Source organism: Chelonia mydas, chromosome 2 (assembly GCF_015237465.2).
Source record: "Chelonia mydas isolate rCheMyd1 chromosome 2, rCheMyd1.pri.v2, whole genome shotgun sequence".
NCBI lineage: Eukaryota > Metazoa > Chordata > Testudines > Cheloniidae > Chelonia > Chelonia mydas.
Window position 1 is genome coordinate 232,353,804 of NC_057850.1, and position 24,371 is coordinate 232,378,174.

At 41.4% G+C, this 24,371-nt stretch overlaps 1 protein-coding gene across 1 annotated transcript in view; it reads left to right on the forward strand.

The window, feature by feature from the left end:
- Nucleotides 1–24,371, forward strand: part of ZEB1 (zinc finger E-box binding homeobox 1) — a 205,852-nt gene that overhangs the window by 173,684 nt on the left and 7,797 nt on the right. Inside the window, 3 exon segments of the mRNA XM_007064288.4 lie at nt 3,185–3,387; nt 19,165–19,270; nt 20,993–22,803. Of these exon segments, the coding sequence (XP_007064350.2) occupies nt 3,185–3,387; nt 19,165–19,270; nt 20,993–22,803 (2,120 nt within the window).

Sequence of the window (24,371 nt, forward strand, 5' to 3'; positions counted from 1 at the left end):
AGCAAGAATTTTTGCTATAAGCTGGGGATTTATCAGTTGGAAGTGACAGTGGAGGAGAAAGAGCTGGGTATATTGGATGATCACAGGATAACTATGAGCTATCAATGTGATGCTGCTGTGAAGAAGGCTAATGCAGTCCTAGAATGTGTCAGGTGACGTATTTTCAGTAGAGACAGGGAAGTGTTAGTATCATTATACAAGCCACTGATGAGACCTCATCTGGTGTATTTTGTGCAATTCTGGTCTCCCATTTTTAAGAAAGATTAATTCAATGTGGAACAGGTGCAGAGAAGGGCTACTAGGATGATCTGAGGAATGGAAAACCTGTCTTATGATTCAAAGAGCTTGGCTTGTTTAGCCTAACCAATAGAAGGCTGAGGGGAGATAGGATTGCTCTGTTTAAGTACATCAGAGGGATAAATACCAGGGAGGGAGAGGAGTTATTTAAGTTAAGCATCAATGTGGAACCCAGAACAAATACATATAAACTGGCCATCAACAAGTTTAGGCTTGAAATTAGGCCAAGCTTTCTAACCACTGTTCCCTCTACGCTGTGCGCATGTGTGCACACAGATCCTAAACCCCATGCACACGGCGAAACACCGCATGCACAAAAATTTGCACAGAAGCACAAACATTTGCACAGAATAAATTTTTTGGGCGCACGGCCTGTCAAAAATTTGCACAGAAGAAATTTTTTGCGCACACAGCTGGTCAAAAATTAGAGGGAACATTGTTTCTAACCATCAGAGGGGTGAAGTTCTGGAGCAGTCTCCGAAGGAGAGCCGTGGGGGCAAAAAAACTAACTAGCTTCAAGACTGAGCTTGATAAGTTTATGGAGGGGATGGTATGATGAGACTGCCCACAATGACATGTGGCCCATTGGCAACTGCCTGTAGCAAAAATCCCTAATGGCTGGAGACGGGACACTAGATGGGGAGGGCTCTGAGTTACTACAGAGAATTCTTTCCCAAGTATCTGCCTGGTGGGTCTTGCCCACATGCTCAGGGTCTAACTGATCATCATATTGAGGTCAGGAAGGAATTTTCCCCTGGGTCAGATTGGCACAGTCCGTGGGTTTTTTTAACCTTCTTTTGCAACATGGGGCATGGGTAACTTGCAGGTTTAAACTAGTGTAAATAGTGAATTCTCTGTAACTTGAAGTCTTTAAACTATGATGTGAGGACCCCAGAGCTTAGGGATCTATTACAGGAGTGAGTGCATGAGGTTCTGTGGCCTGCAGTGTGCAGGAGGTCAGACTAGATGATCACAATGGTCTCTTCTGACTTTATTAAGAGTATCTGAGTAAGAATATACATTACGATTTTAAACCTAACCAGTGTCTCATAAGAGACTTGGCACAAGATGTCAGAACATGTAAGTATTAGAGCTGAGTGGGTTTAATATTTATTTAATTTTCTTTCTTGATATAGGAATTAGATACAATGCTCCTGTCAGATATTTCTCAGCTATTATCTGCAAAAACACTAGAGTTTTCAGTTCCCTAAGTCAGTGGTTCACAACCAGGGGTACGTGTACCCCTGGGGGTTCGCCAAGGTCTTCCAGGGGGTACATAAAGTCACCTAGATATTTGTCTATTTTTACAACATGCTACATAAAAAGAACTAGGAAATCAGTACAGACTAAAATTTCATACAGATAATGACTTGTTTATACTGCTCTATATCCATACACTGAAATGTAAGTATAATATTTATATTCCAGTTGATTTATTTTATAATTATATGGTGAAAATGAGAAAGTAAGCAATTTTTCAGTAATAGTTTGCTGTGACACTTTTGTATTTTTATGTCTGATTTTGTAAGCAAGTAGTTTTTAAGTAAGGTGAAATTTGGGGATACGCAAGACAAATCAGACTCCTGAATCACGGTTAAATCTCCTTCCCCCCCAGTCTGAAATGGAGCCTCTGGGGGCAAGCACGGAATTTGTCCCCTCCCTCCCATATGTTGCCCTGGTGGCCTGACTGGAACTGCCCCCCCAGATGTAGAAGTCAGACTATACCTATGCCTGCAAATATGAGCATTACTTACCCTGAAAATGCAAAGATTAAGAAGGGACTTAGTTGAGAGACACAACACTACAAAGAATATAGTGAAAATTGATATGTCTCCTCTTTTCCTTGTCCCTCTGTGCAAGAACAATGGAACACTCGATAAAACTGAAAGGCAGTAAATTCCAAGCAAACAAAAGGAAATGCTTCTTTATGGAGCATATAATCAGCCTGTGGTATTAATTGCCACAGGTCATCAAAATAAATAATTTAGAACTACTTTCAAAGGTACTGGCTAATTTTATGAGTATTAATAATATTTGTAGTTATGCAAGTTAAAATAACAGTCCATGGACATTTACACCTTGTGCTTCAGGGTATAAGATCATAATCAGTGGGGTTCAAATAGAAATTCTGCCCTCTCCTTTGCCATAGTTCTGCACAGTTGGATAAATTGCATGATGGCAGGAATTGCCTTCCATTTCCTCTGAAGCATGAAGGATTGGAACTGCCAGAGGCGGGATACCGCACTTAATAGATCAATAGTCTGATCTAATATGGTAAATCCTACATTCCTAAAACCAGGTTTTTATTATGTGAAAATAAAATAAGAGACTTTTGAAACAATATTTTCATTTTTATTGTTAAATATGTGAGAAGATTAACGGCCAGGATGTTTACAATGTTATACATAAGTTACTTTCTGTATAACATAGTTATGTTTAGATATCAGTGTAAGCGTTCTTGAATATATGTACTTACATATAAAACCATAAACATGTCTTCTCACATACAGTGCTGTCTAGTCATAGAGAGACTAATTCTGGTTTTACTTTGTTGATGTAAAGCACAAGTAACTCCATCAAAGTCAGTAGAGTGACATCAATGTGAACCTGGGTGTAAGTGAGATCAGAATCAAACCTGTTTGTTCTCTGCTTTCTTCCCTCGTTCCTCAATTGCATATTAGTGACATTTGTACCACAGGTAATGAGTGAATACATGCTAGGAAAAACTGAAATAAGAATTCTTATTCTGAGGTATATTCCTCCATGTACATTATGGAAGTTACATGAACTCACGTATGTGAAAATATATCCCCAATATGTTTATTCATATTAATATATTTGATCTTTCATTTTATCTAAATAAAGATTTATTGTCTGTCCTTTGTAGGAACACCAGATGCATTTTCGCAACTGCTTACCTGCCCATATTGTGATAGAGGTTACAAACGCTTTACCTCTCTGAAGGAACACATTAAATATCGCCATGAAAAAAATGAGGATAACTTTAGTTGCTCATTATGCAGTTACACATTTGCATATAGAACACAGCTTGAACGCCACATGACATCACATAAATCAGGAAGAGATCAAGTAAGTGGAAGTTTTATTAATTATATATTGATTATCATACTTGTAACAATATCTATAAAGACTTATTTATGTTAGCGATAATGCAGAGCTAAGAGTGTGGGTATACCAGATTACCTACATTCTAAGGTCCTGATCCTATGGTCTTTGCTTGGGCAAACTTGCTATTAAATTCATACTTTTCTGTCGGTAATCACTGTGGGATTAGGCCCCAAATGAGGTGCCTTCAGCCACTTCATGTACAATAATTGAATTTCTTGAAATGTTTTATTGCCTTATAGGCAGTGTGTTTTCTTGAATTTTGTACCAATTGGCTATTGATGCCTGAGCCTTGTGACTACACCAGATATTACATCAAATTTTGTACTCAACCAATGACTTCTTTTTTCACAAAGATCATTTGATAATTTTGGGTCTTCAAATGCATTTTTCTTGCTTTCTTACTGCAGGAAGAATCACTGTCTTTATGAAATATAGGTTGTAAGTAGGTTCTTTATGGACATTTGAGTAATGAAAATAATTGTTTGTACATAAATAAAACGATGCAATACTAGAAAAATCAACAAAAAGGCCAAAAATTATTCTAAACATGTTTTTCTGACCCTGAAAGGTGCTGAGATCTCACATGCGTGCTGAGATAAGTGGGACTAACAGGTTACTCAGCTCCTCTATTCCTCTTGTATGACTGACTCTCAGGATTGATTATGATGTATGATCTTGGTATAGCTGTTACTTTGGCAGGTTGTAAGTAACTTTCCATTTGAACTTCATTAATTCATAGATATTTTTTTTAAAGCCAGAAGGGACCAGTACGATCCTCTACCCTGACCTTCTGCATAACGCAAGCCATAAAATCTCATCCATTCATTTCTGCATCAAGCCCACAACTTCTGTTTGAGCTAGAGTATATTTAAAAAAAAAAAAGCCACTCTTAATTTAAAGACTAAGTCACAGAAAATTCATCATGTCTCTAGGTAAGTTGTTCCAATGGTTAATCACCATTATTGTTAAAACATTGCACCTTATTTCTGAATTTGTCTAGTTTCAGCTTCTAACCATTGGATCTCAATTTACCCTTTTCTGCTGGATTTAAGAGCTGTCTGCTATCAGAAATATCGTCTCTATCTAGGTACTTATGGACTATGATCAAGTCACCTCTTAATCTTCTCTTCAATAAGAAGCTCAATATGTTTAGTTTAAATCTATCACTATATAGCTATATGTTTCTCACTGTCATTTTTCAGTTCTCAAATCATAATTATAGCTCTTTTCTGAATCCTTTCCAATTTTTGAAGTGTGGACACCAGAACTGGACACAGTATTCCAGTAATGATCTCATTAATGCCATATACAGAGGTAATATTATGTCCTTACACCTATTTGTTATTCCCCTGCTTTTGCCTCCAAGAACCATGTTCATCCACTTAGCCACAGCTTTGCACTGGGAGCTCATGTTCAGTTGGTTATCTACCATTACCCCAAATCCTTTTCAGTGTCATTACATTCCTATCTTGTAAGTGTGGCCTACGGTCTTTGTTCCTAGATGTATGACCTTTCATTTGGCTGAATTAAAACGCATGTTATTAAAATGAGCTCACCTTACCAAGCTATCCACATCAGTTTGTGTAACTGACTTGTCCGCATCATTATTTACCACTCAATCAATTTTTGTATCATCTATAAATTTTACCAGCAATGATTTTGTTTTCTTCTAGATCATTGATAAATATATTGAATGGCATTGGGTCAATAGCGGATCCTTGTGGAACTCCCCTAGAAACACTCCATAAGTTTCCCCATTAAAAAATTGCTTTTTGAAATCTATTTGTTAAGAAGTTTTTAATCCATTTAATATGGCTGACATTGATTTTTGTATAGTGTTAATCTTTATCAGAATGTTATGCAGTACTAAGTCAAGTGCCATGCAGAAAGCTAAGTATATTATGTCAATAGTTACCTTTATCAACTAAAATTGTAATATCATCAAAAAACTATGTTAAAATTTGTTGACAAGACATATTTTTCATAAAGCCATGTTGATTGGCATTAATTATGCTACTATCCTTTAAATCTTTTTACAGTTTTTTCTGGGATCAATGTCAAGCTAACTGGCCTGTGATTATCCAAGTCATTTGGTTTACCCTTTTCAAATAGGGCACAACTTTCACTTTTTTCCAGTCTTCTGGAACTTCCCCATTGTACCAAGAAATCTAACATTTCTTTCACTTGCAGCAGGAATAACTTTTTGGCAATCTTATCATACTGTTTCTTGTATTCTGCTTTCTAGGTAGCTCTTTTGTAACTACTTCAAAGTAATTTGTCTTTGTCTCAAGAAGCTTGTTAGTTGTTGGTACTAAGGTTTTTGGCTGTTTCTCTAGAAGTCTCTGAACTCATAGTCCTAAGAAATCATTGTGAAGACCTGTGATATTCCAGCAAAGCTGTGTCTCAGTCCTTTGAATTCACCAACATTTTTTAATCGAGTTCTTTGTTTTTTATTCTGACTTTTCTGTTAACCCATTTGGCAGTGCATTGGTAAAGCTTGATGTGGTGTGCTTGAAAGTATCAAAGAGAATTGTTCAAATGAGCCATTCATGAAGTATGGGCCTTCACTTGTTAACTCATCTGGAATCCAGTGCAATTTATTACACTATTACATTGCTATTTGACATGTTGTTCAAACCTCATTTAAAATAAAAACTCATCAGTAGTCTATCAAGAAGAGGCAAACTTTTCCATTCACTTCAAACAGATCTGTGCTAGCCTTGGATCCAGTTCAGTCAGGAATCTTACGTGATTTCAGAGGGTTTTTTACATTCCTTTCCCCACATATATTGCAGACTTCACATTTTGGGTACTTTTCTTCTATGACTGAATTAATAGCTGACCAGAGGAGGATATCTCAGTCTCTGTTCTTACAGTTTTCAATACTCAGAGACAGCATGGATTATTCTTAGCATTTCTGACTTATTTGTGATATTATGACGGGTAAAGAATTTCTTTGTAAAGAATCCCATCATATGCAACAATTTCATCTCTGTCCCAGTACATTTTATTTTTGGATTTGCCTGAGCATTTTCCGTTGGCAAGCCATGTAGAATTACACTGTCATGCTGTTGTAAGGTTGGATCATTTTGTGTTTCTTGACTCCAGTGGAACTTGTTTCACTCAGAAATGAAAGTAGTTTATAATGGTTATGTTTTCCAGTCATGGAACAGATACAATATCCTATGATTTAGGTGCTCTGTCAAGAAAAACCGGGGTATCACTGTGGACAGATCAATTACCATATCTTCTCCAAGCACAGCAGTGATCAAAAAAACAAACAAAATGTTAGGATGTACAGTCGAACCTCAGAGTCACGAACACCAAAGTTACAAACTGAACGGTCATCCACACACCTCATTTGGAACCAGAAGTACACAATCAGGCATCATCAGAGACCAAAAAAAAGCAAATACAGTACTGTACTGTGTTAAACATAGACTACTAAAAACAAGGGGGGGGAGTTTAAAAATAAAGATTTGACAAGTAAGAAACTGTTTTATTTAAATTAAGATGGTTAAAAGCAGAATTTTTCTTCTGCATAGTAAAGTTTCAAAGCTGCATTAAGTCAGTGTTCAGTTGTAAACTTTTGAAAGAACCATGATGTTTTGTTCAGTGTTACAAACGTTTCAGAGTTAGGAACAACCTCCATTCCCGAGGTGTTCATAACTCTGGGGTTCTACTGTAGAAGGGACAGGAAATAAGACTGAGGATATTATACTGCCATTATATAAATTGACTGCATATCCTTACCTGGAATACTGTGTTCAGTTATGATTACTTCACCTCAAAAATATACAGCAAAAATAAAAAGGGATCGAGAGTTGAATGACAAAAATGCATGGAAAAGCTTCCGCATGAGGAGAGATTGAAAAGACTGAGACTGTTTAGAGAGGAGAAAACAGGGAATATGGTAGGATACAAAATAGAGAATAGAGTAGAGAAAGGTAAATTGAGAGTTCCTGTTTACTCTTCCTCATAAGTTAAGAACAAAATAACAGCCCATTCAAATGAAAAGTGTCAGACTTAAAAATGATGGAGGAAATACTTTTTTTACACAATACATAGATTAACTTCAGTGCTGCAAAATATCATGGTGTCCAAAAGCTCAGCGGGGTTAAAAATAATTAGATATCTATATGGCTAAAAAGAGCATCACAATTACATTAAATACTCCTGAGGGAATTCTGTGCCACTGGGCGGGCACAGAAATCATGTCTCTCTGAAGATTTCTTTGCTTCCCTGCAGAAAATGACGGGAAAGCAAAGGGAAACTGCAAGAATGGTCACAGACCAGATGGCACCTAGTTTTCATCGCCTGGAGCAGCAGTAAATCACTGCGGGTGTGGGTGGGACGGCAAGATATGGGGGGGGGGGGGGGGGGAGCATGTGCCACTGCTCCTCCCATTTCTGCAGGTGCAGAGCTGCCAGGGTGAGAGAAGGTGGCCACTTGGGTTCCTAAGTCGGCAGCTGGATGCTGCCTCTGGGTCCTAGTGCCAGTCGACTTCCCCTTCTATGTGTGCTGGGTGGTTTTCTGTACAGTGGTGAGTGCCTGCCGTGGGGCAGGGCAAGAGGGGTGGGGGAAGCGGGGAAGAAGCAGTGGGGATAGGATAGGGCAGGGGGTTGTGGGAGTGAGAGAAGAGTTGGAGCAGGGGGGAGGGGATGGGGAAAAGAAAGGGATAGGAGAATTGTGGGGGAGGGGAGCGGGAGCAGGTCATGCGGCATTCCCTTGGTGGTGGTAGCAGCTGGGGCTCCCATGCTAAGCAGGCCCATTGAACCCCCTCCCTGAGTACCCCCACTCCCCTGCACCTGGAAACCCCCCACCCCCGCGCACCTGGACCACCCCAACAAGTCACCCAGACCCCTCACCCCACTGGACCTCCACCCTACCAAGCCCCACTTCTCCAACATCTGGACCCCCCTGACCGAGCTACATCCCCCCCACACCCAGACCACCCCTGCTGAGCTCCAGCCACCTCCACAGCAGAGTCCCATTGTCCCTGCACCTGGAACCCCCCAACAAGTCTCTTCACATCCAGAACAACCACTGAGCCGCGTGCACCCCGTTTGCCCCGCACAGAACCCTCTCATCCTTCACCTGGATCCCTCCACACTGGAATCCTGCTGGGCTGGGGCTGCCTGCCCACACCAGCTGCATCTGGCATCAAGGGGCAGGGCCCCAGGATGTTTCTGGGGCAGACCTGGCCCTTCTGCTGTGTCAGGGTCAGGTGCAGCTTCACCGCTGAGTCCATGTCCCAGGCAGTGGGGGACTGCCGGGTGATCTCCCATCTCTGTGCAGCCAGTGGCCTGGACCCACTGCCATCCTGGAGCCTCCACATTTATTTATTGACAAATAAAATTTGCAGAATTTTGCAGAATTTTAAAATATTGTGCATAGAATTTTTATTTTTTTGGTGCAGAATTTTTAATTTTTTGGCTCAGAATTCCCTCAGGAATAATTAAATAAGAGAAAATATTACAAGGGATATAAATAAGAATTCTTCTGGACATAAACTTTTACTAGCTGATGGGAATTAGGGGAAAAGAGCAGGTTATTCCATAATTATACATTACTGGGGACTTTCTTCTGAAGCATCTGGTACTAGCCACTGTCTGACACAGGATACTAGACTACATGGATCACTGGTTTGATCTGGCATGGTAGTCCCTAGATACTTAAGTGAATACTCCCTGTAAACATTTCTTGACTTTCCATTTGCTGTCTTACCTGCTATCTTTTAGTTGGCTTGGTTCCACAAGTATGGATACTTTCACTTTAAGTACTGCTGGATGTTCCTAGTGGTAAATGTGTTGGATGGTTCTAATGTATTCTGGTTGATACTTGTTACTGTATACATGTTAATTTATCATTTAAGTAAGTTATAATTCTTTGAGTAGTGTCCCTGTGGGCACTCCACTTCAGATGTGCTGGACCCTGCACCTTTTGATCAGAGATTTTTGATAACAGTGCCCATTTGGCCGGTGTATGCACCCCATGCATTCTTGTGTCCCACGCCAAGATTTATATTGGGCTGCGTAAATGAATGGCCCTCAGTACCTTCTCAACCACCTTTAGCCCAAAATGGAGTTTACTGTGTGCCTGTTCTCTAATATTTAGATTTTTCCTCAAATAGTGACCTTATACTGTAGTTACTTACTGTTATAGTGTTATAGTTGTTGGAACAGTTGTTCCCTTTGTTTGTTTTTTCTTTAGAAACCAAAAAACATTTTATTCATAGAGATTATTATATTGTTAAGAGAGGTCCCCTTATAGGGGTTACATTTTCTTTAGTTTGGCTCGAGAATGCCAGGCTCCCTGGGATTCAAGAGGTGCCTCTTTTGTCATGAGGCTATTCCAATAAGTGAAGGACACTCCCTGTGCCTCCACGGTCTGGGCAATACTCATATCTTCAGTGCATAGACCTCCCCGTACAGCCAGTGCCCTGTACACATGGACATCTCAGTCACGAGACACTGGTAGAAAGATAGATAGTACCATGGCAGTGAGTATATCTACAGTACCAAAGTCCTCATTTACATCTGCCTCTAAGCTGAAGGAAGTAAGGAGTGGATCTTCAAGAAGTTTTCTGTCACCATCTCACAAAAAGTCTACAGAGGCCTCAGGTCACAAGGGGAGTTCCATGCAGGTTCCGAGTGAGACTGCTACTACAGAGATGAAGAGGAGTCTGTCATTTAAGACAGACTCAGTACCAAGTTTGGATACCCATACCCAGAGCAGCAGAGACATGATTGAAAAGACCGAATCCATCCTTGAACAGCAGGAGGTAACAGTAATAATAAAATCAGTGGTGTCAAAGACCGCTCATCTGCCCATGGTACTGAGGGAATCCCGTATCAAGTGCTCAGTACCAGCTGTATCAGTATCAAAGCCGTCCGCTACAGGTTCCCACACAGCCCAATCTTTGATATTGTTGGTACTGCAAGGGTTTAGTTACCCTAAGGATTTTATAATATCTTCTGAGTTGGAGTCTCCTCTGTTAATGGGTGCTGGGGGTTTGTCAGTGTCAAGACTCTGTCACTGAACCCTCTATCACATAAAACATCACACTCATCTATTCTGTAAGCTGAACAGCTATCTCTTTTTCTTAGAGTATGTGGAAGAGGCTCTCAAATTTCAGTACAAGATTCCCCTGGCTATTATAGGACACATTATAGAATCATAGAACTGGAAGGGACCTCGAGAGGTCATCTAGTCCAGTCCCCTGCACTCATGGGAGGACTAAGTGTTATCTAGACCATCCCTGGCAGTTGTTTGTTTAACCTGCTCTTAAAAATCTCCAGTGATGGAGATTCCACAACGTCTCTAGTCAATTTATTCCAGTGCTTAACCACACTGACAGAAAGTTTCCTGATATCCAACCTAAACCTCCCTTGCTGCAATTTAAGCCCATTGCTTCTTGTCCCACCCTCAGAGGTTAAGAAGAACAATTTTTCTCCCTCCTCTCTGTAACAACTTTTTGTATACTTGAAAACTGTTATCATGTCCCCTCTCAGTCTTCTCTCTTCCAAACTAAACAAACCAATTTTTTTCAATCTTCCTTCATGGGTCATGTTTTCTAGACCATTAATAATTTTTGTTGTTCTTCTCCAATTTTTCCACATCTTTCCTGAAGTGTGGTGCCCGGAACTGGAGATAATACTCCAGTTGAGACTGTAACTGTGCCTCAGTGGGTCACAACTGAGCACACCCAAATTCAAGACAAACTGCTGAGAAATAGAGTAGACATACCCCAAACTGGTGGTTATTCCTTCATAAGATATACCAAACCAGCAACAAAAGTAAACTTCTGTCTCACAACACTGTCTAACAAGAAGTTATAAAAGCAGTTTCCTTAAGTATTCCAATCCTTGTATCACCCCCCAAAACACTGGATTTAAAGATGAGTGGTTCTTTACAACCAGCCTCATCAAATAAAAGGTCCTTCTAATCCCAAAGGACCAGCCACACACCCAGGTCAATATATAACCCAAAAATCATGCTGTTGCCAAGCCTTTAGTATCTAAAATCTAAAGGTTTATTCATAAAAAGAAAGAAAGATGAGAGTTAAAATTGGTAAAAGGAATCAAATACATACAATAAATGCAAAGTTCTTGGTTCAGGCTTGTAGCAGTGATGGAATAAACTGCTGGCTTGATAAGTCTGTGGTTGCTTCCAAATCATTGAAAGGACCTCAGTCTCTTGGTTAGAATGCTCCCATTAGTATAAGTCCATAGTCCAGTAGGAAAGAGGCAAAATTGGGGTGTTTCCAGGACCTTTTATACTTTCTGCCATGTGGAAGGGAACCCATTGTTTCAAACAAAGTCCTCAGCATAGCTAGCGGAAAATTAGAGGTCCTTTAAAAGATAGGAGTTTGGAGTCAGATGGCAAATCACCTGTCCACGCCCAATTTTGCTTATTCTTAGCAGGAAGCCATTACCTATACTTCAGATGGAACATTAGCAGGACAGGTTTCAGAGTAACAGCCGTGTTAGTCTGTATTCGCAAAAAGAAAAGGAGTGCTTGTGGCACCTTAGAGACTAACCAATTTATTTGAGCATAAGCTTTCGTGAGCTGCAGTAGCTTACGAAAGCTTATGCTCAAATAAATTGGTTAGTCTCTAAGGTGCCACAAGTACTTTTTTTCTATTAGCAGGACAGTCTGTTCAGTGTAGATGGGCATCTCCCATGGTCCAGTGTCAGTTAAGTGTTTCTTGATGAGCCACTTAATTTGAATAGTCCCTCCAAGAGGTGCAGGCTAAATACCTTGTGGACATTACCACAGGAGCAAACATTTGAAATCCAGGTGTATAGCCAATACTCATAACTTCAAATACAAAAATGATACATGCATACAAATAGCATAATCCTAGTCAGCAGGTCATAACCTTTCCATAGACATCTTACATGCCACATTTTGTACAAGATTTGTTGCAATTATGTAACAGCAGTTCCAACAATGATCTATATGGTCATATTTTAATCAGATAATGTCACACTCTCCAACGCAAAATTGATGCTCCAGACACTTCTGAATGTATCACTGGAACTTCCCATTCTTGGTTCTGTATTACCACAGCTTCTAACCCAATATTAGAAGTATCAGTGTATAGCAGAAATGGTTTATCAAAATCATGTTTGATTAAAACAGGAGGTTTCTTTGTAAGACTTATTATGGAAGTAAGAATATTATTGAATTTCTTTACAAACCCAAAGTAAAACTTGGTTAGACCAGTAGTGGATTGGATCTGCTCTTGCACCATAATTCCTGTATTCTCATGTGATCTTGCCATAAACTAATGAAAATAGCTAATTTATCCATACAAGCTCTGGCAAATGTTTGGAACCCAATTAACATCAAATCAATGTAGATATTGATGTTCTTCTTAGTGTAGGAATCTTGGCATTTAGCCATGAAAGCAACGTTGTAGCATGCCTCAGTTTCCCTTTTCATACAACACATTAGGTCTTCAATGTCTCTTCTCCTGTGTACAGTTTCAAAACTAGTTGCAGGCACTAACTGTGAAATATCAGTATCACAAGGCCTTTTAACATAAAGTGTGTTCTTATGTATCACTCTAAACATGTTCAAGGGTTTTTCCAAAAGATTATACGTATTTACAGTTTTTGGTATCAGCAACACATTAGTCACAAAAGTTAATATTAGCATTAATATTAACATCAAATCCATTGCAAGTGTACATTTACAAGCATTTTTGTCATGCCATGCCTTCTGTTCAATATCATTGGGGTTTTGGCATTTTTGGGTGTTAACCTGTGGCTTCCATTAGTATGAAAAAGTTTTTTCCTTCCTCTCTGTCCTGTAGGGTAAAAATCTGAGCTCTCTGGTGTAACAGAATCCATTAGCTGGCTGGATGTGTCCTCTTTGCTAACAACTACCAACAAGTCTTTCTCCCCCCAGTCAGTCAGGTAATTTGCATCAACACAGACACAAGCTTGTTTACTAGTTTTCAGATTCTTAACCTTTACCAATTCCAAGGCTGGACTCTGTCTTAAAGAGAGATCATCCATTTTCACAAGCATGTTAGACTTAAGGTTCTTTTGTCCTTCCATTACCAATCTCTGCTTCCACATGGAATCGGATGTTGAGTCTACTAAGAGACCACAAGACATCTCCCGAGTGTCTACATGAGAGTTTGCCTGCCATCCCCTGAATTTCCGAGAGATCAGTTGCACAGCTGTCCTGCTCCGTAGATCCAGCTACCCAATCTTCTCTCTGAACCTGAGACACAGACTGTTCATTTACAGAATCAACATGGAGACATTCCTGGCCCAACAACATTGCCTCCCCAACAGTCTGGTCAAGCTTATAGGGCTGTTCAAAATCCCTACCAATTTTCATTCCATCGTAAACCTTCTCAAAGCTATCCACACTGAGTCTTTCTGAAGCAAAGCCAATGGATCCATGCACATCTGAAAGACTCTGAAACTACCTCAATCAAATCACTTCCGTGCCCTTGCTTGCGAAAACTACCATGGGGATTCTTCTCCTTAGGAGCTTCTTTAAGTAGCAATTAATTTTTCACAGAAATTCTGCTTTTATCCTCTTCACCTAGTGCTTGCTTTAAAGGAACATTTTCCTGAGCAACAACAGACTCTTTCTGGGTTTCACTTAAATCCAGAGTCACCTGTGGCACGTTAAGAGAATTTTCACACAATTCCCCTTTATGCAAGCTGCTAGACTCCATAGTTAGAGAGACTCCTCTCCCCCTCTGCAGCCCTTGTTGCTACTAGTTTCCACACTGTCAGTGGGTAACATGGTTAAATCACCTTCATGCTCTCCTTGTGCCCTGGCAATGATATCAACCTGGTTAAACAGAGTTGCCATATCTTTACTCAGCAATACACTAGCACCAGGCAAAATAGAAGCACCAGAATCACCTGGTCCCTGGGATCTAGTTATGACACTAACTGGATGCGACCTAGTTACAATGTCATTCTCCCTAGCAGACACAAACTTAGGAACATTTCCTTCCTGGGCTTTAGTTAAATCCAGAACCAACTCTCCTACAACTGATACATTTTCAAGTAGCATAAACTGAGAAGCACTTTCTGTCTGCTCCCAATCCCATGGAGCCACCAAAGTTTCCTCATCCGGAGATGCTGCCCTAGGAGCAGGACTTTCCGGTAATCCAGCCAACAGCCTCAGCTTCAGCCTCGCCCCCACATGATGTGGTGTTGCATGGTTTGTCCTCCCCTTCCATCCTACAGGACTTCAAAGTACAGTAGAAACTCAGAGTTACAGACACCTTGGGAATGGAGGTTGTCTGTAACTATGAAATGTTCATAACTCTGAACAAAGTGCAGTTCAGGCTCCAGACCTGGCAGCTGGGGCTCCCTACTCAGCACTGGCATGAGTTTGCAAGGTTGTCCCCCTCCCGGCAGGGTGGGTGTGTGTGTGTGTGTGTGAACAGCATGTCGCCTCCCCGGAGAAGGGGGGTAAAAAAGTGTGTCCTCCTCCCAGCCAGGGGAGGGGAGGTAAAAACAGCATGTCCCGCTCCAGGCGAGCGGAGTGCGGGGGTGAAAGTTGCACAGACTGCAGCCTTGCTCCTGCTCTGCTGGCAGCCCCAGCATCTTGCTGTAAATGACTGTCCCATGCATGGGGAGTGGTGACAGGCAGCCCAGATGTGCCTACCTTTCAGATGCAATACAGGCACCGTACAGTATTTGCTTTTTTTTTTTTTTTTTTTTTTTAATCTCTGCTGCTTCCTTATTAATTTCTTCCGGTTTCACATGATGTCCAATTGACTGGTCAGTCCATAACTCTGGTGTTCATAGCTTTGAGGTTCTGCTGTGTACTAGGACCAGTTATGTTGGGTGACCTCATCCTTGGGTATGCAGGCGGAGTTTCTCCAGGAGAATATCCATAAACTCATGGACATTCTCCAACCTTCTGTCCCTGGGAGAGTGGCCCTGTTGATTAATGAGGTGCTTCTCAAGCCTGCAAGCACTCTTTGGAGTACACTGGCCTGAGTACTACTAGCGGACAAATGCTTGGAGAAGCGCTATTTTGTTCCAGTACAGGGATACAAGGAATTTTATTGCCAGCTGGCCCCAAACTCCTAGTAGTCACAGCAGTGAATGACAGTGCCTGGCAGGGCAGATTCAAGTCCTCCCCCAAAGACAGAGACTTGAAGTGCCTAGATCTCTTAGGCAGGAAGATATACACCTCATAGTCACTTCAGATGAAGATTGCAAACCAGCAAGCCCTGCTGGCCAAATATGACTTCCTCAACTAGTTGGTGTTGGCCAAGGTTGAGGAACAGTTTTCCCAAGGCCTCCTGGCATGAATTTTGTGTTTGTTACTGAGGGCAGAGTGGTGGCAAAAACATTGTTGCAATCTGCGCTTCAGGTGGCGGACACTTCAGCCAGGGCTATGGCCTCCACAGTTACTATGAGGAGAGCTTCCTGGTTTCAGATTTCCGGGATTATACTGGCTGTCCAGCAAGCAACTGAGGACTTGCCATTCAATGGCCAAACCTTGTTTTCGAATAAGACTGATGAAACCCTGTATTCCTTCAAGGATTTGAGGACCACTTTAAGGTCCCTGCAGGTGTGTACAACACACACACACAGAGACATCATTATGGTGCGCAGCAGCAGCAGTGATACGGGCTGCAAAGCCCCTTTGTGCAGCCCTTCTCCCCAAAGACAGTGAGACTACCCCAGGAAAAGGGATAGGTCTCACAAGAGGAAGCACTCAAGCTCAGGGCCTGGCTGCTCTGTGCACCCTCCTTCAGCACTTGCTAAACATGCATTTTGCCTCGTTAGGCCAGAACATTGTTCCAGTTGTTCTTCCTTCCTCATCATCCCCCTGTTCCTTTGGGGACAAGCTGGTTCACTTTTACAGTGCCTGGGTCTTGATAATGTCCAATAGCTGGATCCTAGACACTTTGGATCGGGCTACACCATCCAATTCCTCTCCATGCCTCCTCTCCAAACTCCGCCTCCCACCACATCCTTCTCACGAGATACTGCTCTTTGAACAGGTCAGCTCTCTGATAGTGTTGGGAGGGGTGGAGGAGGTTCTGTGAGAACACCACAGTCCTGGGTTCTACTCCCAGTATTGCCTGATACCAAAATCCAAGGAAGGGATCAGGCCCATCCTCAACCTCCATGTATTCAACACTTTTTCTGCCTAGCACTAAGATTGGTTTGCTAACTTGGTTGTTTACCTGATTGAATTGCTAGCTCAGCTTTTTACCTGGCTGTTTTCTTTCCTTACCAGACAAGCAGGCATCTTTTTTTCATGTCCCAGCACCAAAAATATACATTCTACATACCACATCCTACACATGCCTTCCCAGACCAGGGATCCAGAATTTTCTTGTGGATCATTTCAGCAGGATTTTCTCCCCGAGTCTCAAGTGGTCCCTTAAGTCAGAGGTCCTTCAGATGGTGTTTGCAACATGGGGCATCCCTACATTCGACCTCTTTGCAACAAGGGAAAAGAGGAACTGAGCCCAGGCTCCCCTCTGACTCTTTCACCTGCAGCTGGAAGTCAACTCTACTGTATGCATTCCCTCCTATCCCGGTTCTTCCCTAGGTCATCACCAAACTCAAGGCAGAGCGAGCCAGGCTCATCCTGATTGCCCCAGCATGGCTGAGGCAGCACTATTTCTCAGATCTCCTTGCTCTGTCAGTTCAGCCTCCCATGCCTCTTCCTCTCCTCCCTGACCTCCTTACCCAGGACCCTGACCACACCCTGCACCCGGTGACCCGTTGCACCTCACTGCATGGCTGAATGAGGAGGAAAGGCATTACACAGAGGCTGTTTCAGAGTTCCTACTTAACAGTAGGAACCCTTCCACTAGAATGTCCTACCTGGCAAAGTGGAAGAGATTTTCCATGTGGTTCTTGACCCGTTGGACCCATCCAGTGGACGCTTCCATCCAGGACATCTTGGAGTATCTGTTACAACATCAGGACTTGGGCCTAGCACTCAATTCTCTGAGAGTGCATGTGGAAGCAATATTGCCATTTCATCCACCTACCCAAGGAAAATCTATTTTCTCCAATACCACTGTGATGAGATTTCTGAAGGAAAGCTCCCACTGGGGAGCGGAATCTGGGGCTTGCCCTGCTCCCGTGCTCCAGCAGGGGAGCAGGGTCAGAGGCCGCTCTGCACGTGTGTGCTGAGGCTCCGGAAGCAGCAGCATGTCCCCCCTCCAGCTCCTACATTTAGGGGCAGCCAGGGGGCTCCACATGACATCCCCGCAGCTCCCATTGGCCGAGAACTGTGGCTAATGGGAGCTGCAGGGGTGGCACCTGCAGAGCCGGCTGGACACACCTCTGCATAGGAGCCAGAGGGGGGACATGACGCTGCTTCCAGGAGCTGCTTGAAGTAAGCGCCTCCCGGAGCCTGCACCCCTGACCCCCTCCCATGCCCCAACTCCCTGCCCCACCCCAGAGCCCATCCCGCATCGTGAACTGCTCATTTCTGGCCCCACCACAGAGCTCGCATCCCAAGACAGAGTCCGCACCCCACCATGCGCCAACCCCATGTCCCAGCCCCGATCCCCCTTCCATCATCTGAACCCTTTGGTCCCAGCCTGGAGCACCCTCCTACACCCCAATCCCTCAGGCCCACCACAGAACCCGCACCCTCCCCCACACACACCCCAACCCCCAGCCCCAGCCCGGAGCCCCCTCCTGCACCCTGAACTCCTAATTTCTGGCCCCACTCCAGAGCCCACACCCCCACCAGAGCCCTCACCCCCTCCTGCACCCCAACCCCAATTTCATGAGCATTCATGGCCCACCATACAATATCCATACCCAGATGTGGCCATCGGTCCAAAAAGTTTCCCCACCCCTGTGGTAGAGCATCACTGGTCTTATTTTTCATAGACAGCTTTATTTAAAATTGTTTGTTGCAAATATATTTATTTATATAATAAACTAACTCAGTTTGCTCTAGCAGTAAATGTTCCTTTCTCTCTCGCCTCTATATTGAGAATTAAACAGCTCTGACTGTACTTTCAAAAATAATATACTTGGTCAGTGTTTAAATATATACATTTGTACATGTAAACTATTTATACTAAAACAAAAGTGCATTTATTTAAACTTACCTTTCTTGGCCTATGCTACTTGAAAAGAATTGTAATGTAAATAAGGCTAAAATGATGAAAATACTTTAAATGCGTAATAAATGTTCTCACAAGACAAGACATAACAAAAAGATAGTTAAGTGGCTTCATCACAATTGTTAACAAATATTAGGTGTCTGAGGAATCCATTTATTATATTGCATATTTTAATGGAGATTTTTTGCATTTTTTTGAGAATAAACTGTGACTGAGAGTGCCTTTGTTGTTACTGAACCATCTTCTCTTCAGCAATCCTGTGGTGCCATTACATAAAGAATCTAAGGCCAACAGTAAGAGCTGGAAGCATGTAAATGGAAAAATCAAGTCAACTGATTAAATTTTAAACTGTCTCTAAATGCTTTAATGTTTCTTTCTTGTATTCCATATCTATTGGATGATTTTTACAAACAGAAAAGGGAATATCTTATTCAATTTCTTAGGCACGTAACCTGGCCGTATTCCCTTTTTGTAAAATTAGGATAGAGAGCAATGTCTTTTTTTTTAACTGTACCAAATTTACACCAAATGTTGTACTGAAATTTGAAATATGTGAGGTTTTCCTTATGCTGTTTGTTCATTACATTTGAACTTCTTTGTACTCTGAATGAATTTCAGATTTTCTCTTACAGAGACATGTGACTCAGTCCAGTGGTAATCGAAAATTCAAGTGCACTGAATGTGGAAAAGCTTTCAAATACAAACATCACCTAAAGGAGCATCTACGAATCCACAGTGGTAAATATTCCAAGTCTTGATATACATAATGAATATTATCTCATGTACTCTGTATGACTTTGGCATGAAAACAATTTTGTAACTATAAGTTTAAAACATAAAGTTTATATTTTGTTCTTGGAGATACTGTAAATTCTGGCCCCAGTACTCAGCTGTGCCCAAAGTGCTTCCAGGGCAATTCAAGAGGCTTTGCAAAAGTGGCTTTAAGCTGAAACAGTTAAGCAAAACTTCAGCTGTAGTGTTAGAGTTCTGGCATGTGTAAAACCAAAGATAGGCAAAGGAATTTGGGGATGTTTTGTTCATGTTATGTGTATGTATACAATTCTTAATTTTAAAAAGTGGACAGCCTTTGCCTTGACCTCTTTACTTGCATGTTGTACCTCTTTCCCTTGTTCTTTGTTGTACACCTTTCCTCTATCCTTGCTTGTTTACCTTTTTCAATTATATCCTCTTTTCTATGTGTTTGTAGAACGCTTAGCATGTTGTGGCCACTACTGGAAACAAGTAATTTACAGTAATAATAATAAATATGACAGCTACCCACCTTACTGTGCCTGTGTATACTACCATACAAGGGTAATAGCAATAAAATACTGCCCTAAGCAAAGAAGACAATCGTACCCAAGATTTTTGTAGATTGTCATCTCAGCAGTCAGTGTTTCATTCTGTATGAAATTCTAAAGGTTAATTTTGGTCATTAAAAAAAAATCCTCAATTTCTCCCCTCCCCCTCTTCTTTACCGATTGAAGACAGACAGAAAAGAAGTAGAAATGAAGGTTTCACATTATCCTTTTCTACTGCTTTTCCGTCTGAATCAAAGAAGCAGCATTTAAGAAAGCTCTGTTTTTTCCCATCCGAGTGCATGTTCTGTGCCTCACTTTTGTTTCTTCTCCCGACTAACAACACCTGTGTCTCATCTCCTTACTTTCAATGGTGACTCTGTTGGTGGAAGAGCCTGTGCTGGCACTCATCTCTCCCTGCAAAGAGGCAGATCTACCAGCTATTCTCTTCCTCAGCAGCAGAGCTATGTTAAGAAGTCAGTGCTACTACTGGGCTTGACCACCAAGCTGGCTAGCTTGTAAGGAAGCTTTACAACTGATGTTCATCTCTGACATCAGATCACATGAATGTCTTCTGTATGTGCCCAATTTCCCTTTACTCTGGTGTATCTATTTGGCTGATTACAGTTATGGTTAAATAGGTGGCTAGTTAGTGTTTGTGTATGTGTGCTTACACCACTAAAAAAAATTATAGGATTTTACATCACCATTTATTTTGTCTATGCCACTTATTTTCTTTGGATTTGTTGTTGTTTTAGTCTCCTGCTTTATCACTTTCTAAAGTACTTTATATTAGCTACTATGGAAGCAAAGTTATTGTTTGGGTGGAGTTTAATGAAGTCTACAATATAATATAAAGCCAATTTATATGTTGGGTTTAGACACTTACACCAAGGTTTGGAAAATGCTAGAATTTATCATGGCCATATGGGGCCTGATCTTTTATTTCTAGTGCACACACAATTTGTATTGAAATTCATGGAAGGAATGCCTGATCAGGCGCAAAGGTGGCATAATTATCTATATTGTTTAATTGAATATAAAGTGTTTGTTGTCAGAGTCATGTCTGGGACCGTTTGAGAGGAGAGAGATTGTTTTCCCATTATTTTAGTATAATGGAGATGGACTGTAACCTAATCAACTCTCATTTGTCTTTGTTTAGGAGAGAAGCCATATGAGTGCCCAAACTGCAAGAAGCGTTTTTCCCATTCTGGTTCATATAGCTCACACATAAGCAGCAAGAAATGTATTGGTTTGATGCCTGTGAATGGTCGAGCACGGTCAGGGCTCAAGACATCTCAGTGCTCCTCCCCTTCCCTTTCCGCATCACCAGGTATCCCAGCGAGACCACAGATACGGCAAAAGTTAGAAAACAAGCCCTTACAAGAACAACTTCCCATTAACCAAATTAAAACTGAACCTGTGGATTATGAATTCAAGCCCATAGTTGTTGCTTCAGGAATCAACTGTTCAACCCCTTTGCAAAATGGGGTTTTTAGTGGTGGTAGCCCATTACAGGCAACCAGTTCTCCTCAGGGTGTGGTGCAAGCTGTTGTTCTACCAACAGTAGGTCTAGTATCTCCCATAAGCATCAACTTAAGTGACATTCAAAATGTACTTAAAGTGGCAGTAGATGGTAATGTAATAAGGCAAGTATTGGAAAACAGTCATACTAATCTTGCATCCAAAGAACAAGAAACAATCAACACTTCATCCATACAACAAGCCGGTCATTCCCTCATTTCAGCTATCAGTCTTCCTTTGGTTGATCAAGATGGGACAACCAAAATTATAATCAATTACAGTTTGGAGCAACCTAGTCAACTTCAGGTTGTTCCACAAAATCTGAAAAAAGAAAATTCTGTTTCCACAAACAGTTGCAAAAGTGAAAAATTACCAGAAGATCTTACAGTGAAGTCTGAGAAAGATAAGAACTTTGAAGGAGAGACCAATGATAGCACTTGCCTTCTTTGTGATGACTGTCCAGGAGATCTTAATGCACTTCAAGAATTAAAGCACTATGACCCAAAAAATCCCACTCAGCTTCCTCAGCTCAGTGAAACAGAAGCTGAGAAGTCTGAATCCCCTGTTCTGTCAGAAACAGGGGAGAGCAACTTATCTCCTGGTCAGCCACCTTTAAAAAATCTTTTATCTCTTCTAAAAGCATATTATGCATTAAATGCACAACCAAGTGCAGAAGAGCTCTCAAAAATTGCTGATTCAGTAAACCTACCACTGGATGTGGTAAAAAAGTGGTTTGAAAAAATGCAAGCTGGGCAAATTTCTGTACAGTCTTCTGGACCATCTTCTCCTGAACAGGGCAAACTAAGTAATCCTACAGATAATGATGATCAAGCAGGACCTACAAATCCAAGTGAACCCCACAACAACATAAGTAATTCACAAAACTCCCTCAAGATAATTAAGTCTCAGACTTTATCAGTGGGATTGACCCTGAATGGTTCACGAAGTAACACGCCATCCCCATCACCACTAAACCTCTCTTCATCCAGAAATTCACAGGGTTATGTGTACACAACAGAGGATGTACCAGAAGAACCACAAATAGAACCTCTTGACCTTTCACTACCAAAGCAACATGGAGAAATATTGGAAAGATCTACCATAACTAGTGTTTACCAGAACAGTGTTTATTCTGTCCAAGAAGAACCTTTGAACTTGACTTGTGCAAAAAAAGAACCACAAAAGGACAGCAGTATTACAGACTCTGATCCTGTTGTAAATGTAATCCCACCAAGTGCCAACCCCATAAATATTGCTATACCTGCAGTCACTGCCCAGTTACCTACAATTGTTGCCATTGCTGACCAGAACAGTGTTCCCTGCTTAAGAGCTCTAGCTGCCAATAAGCAAACCATTCTGATTCCACGGGTGGCTTATACATATTCAACTACAGTTAGCCCTGCAGTTCAAGAAACACCGCCAAAACAGACCCAACCTAATGGAAATCAGGTACCTAAGCCTGTGTGTATTCTTGTACGTACTATATGTAGAGGTGTGGCATAATTCAGGTCATTATTTTTACCAAACTAAAACACTTTAATGGTAAAAGAAAAAAAGCCAGAATTGGTTAAAATAGTGTTTAAATTGTTGATAATATTTATTTTGGTTACATCCTAATAAGTGGGTGATGGAAGTTACTGTAACATTTATTCCTTTGAAGCCAAGCTGGTACACAGTCGGGCAACATACAGGAACTAATCGTTGTGTCAGATTTTCAGGACCAGTTTTCAATCCAAATAATAGATATATTATCTACTTATGAATTCCAGTACCCCTGGTTAAAAAGCAATGTAACCAGACTCATATACTTTGCTGGCTCGCTATCCCCTCCAAAAAAATAAAAAAGGCTGTGTGGGACGTCTTGACCCTCCTATTTCGCCCTTCCTGTCGGCTCCCAGCCAGTACTATCTTGATCTGGTGGGTAACTGAACTCTTCCTGTACCATAATGTAACTTTAAACAACATTAAAATGAAACTTTCATTGAAAATGGGGCAAGTGCTTGTCCCTTGCATGTGTTGTTTATGTACACTGCTCTGATTCTACCTCAATATATGTCTTTGTGATCAGAGTCGATCCCACTGATAGTTGTACACAAATTATTAAGGTAGGAACAGAGAAGAATAAAAAAAAAGATGCATGCAAAGGGTAAGATCTTTTCCTGGTTGACTCCTTGTAAGTGGGTGATGGAAGTTAATGTAAACTCTTTCCTGTACAGTTGGAAACTGGTCAGCCTGGGTTTGGACAGACACAAGGTATGTGTGTGTTTGTTATATATTACACTCATGCATACTGAGGTAGCTAATACATATTTTATTTGGATTTGAAAACTGATGCCAAAAATCTAATACAGTTTTTGTGGTTTTTGTGACTTGCTGATACCATTAAAATATGCTTTTATGCTTCTTGAGAGTGAATTTAGCAGATGAATCATCTGGGGCTACAGTTACAGTATTATGGTATTATAGATACAGTTTTTGTTCATGGAATATTAGCATTCCCTGGCTAGCTACTTTAGGTTACATTTGTAACAGAATTATGGGAAGGAAAGTAGCCAGTTTTACAAAATTGAACACTAATGTTAGCATAATTTTAATTTCCATAAAATTGGTGAAACATTTAGATGCAGACAGTGTACCTTAATGTAAAATACTGTTAGAAACGTCCTTGGTCTTCCACATTCCCAATACCCTTTTATGTACTTTTTCATTCTATAATCTCATTCCCCTCCCTTATCCAGCTCTTACTTCAGGCGTGGCCAACCTGTGGCTCCGGAGCCGCATGTGGCTCTTCACAGGTTAATATGCGGCTCCTTACCTAGGCACGGATTCCGGGGCTGGAGCTATAGATGCTAACTTTCCAATGTGCTGGGGGGGTGCTCACTGCTCAACCCCCTGGCTCTGCCCCAAGCCCTGCCCCCACTCCACCCATTCCCCCAAGACCCCTGCTCCTTCGCCTGCAGACATGCGAAGGAGCAGATTGCAGGGAGAGTGGAGAGTAGGTGCTGATTAGTGGGAGC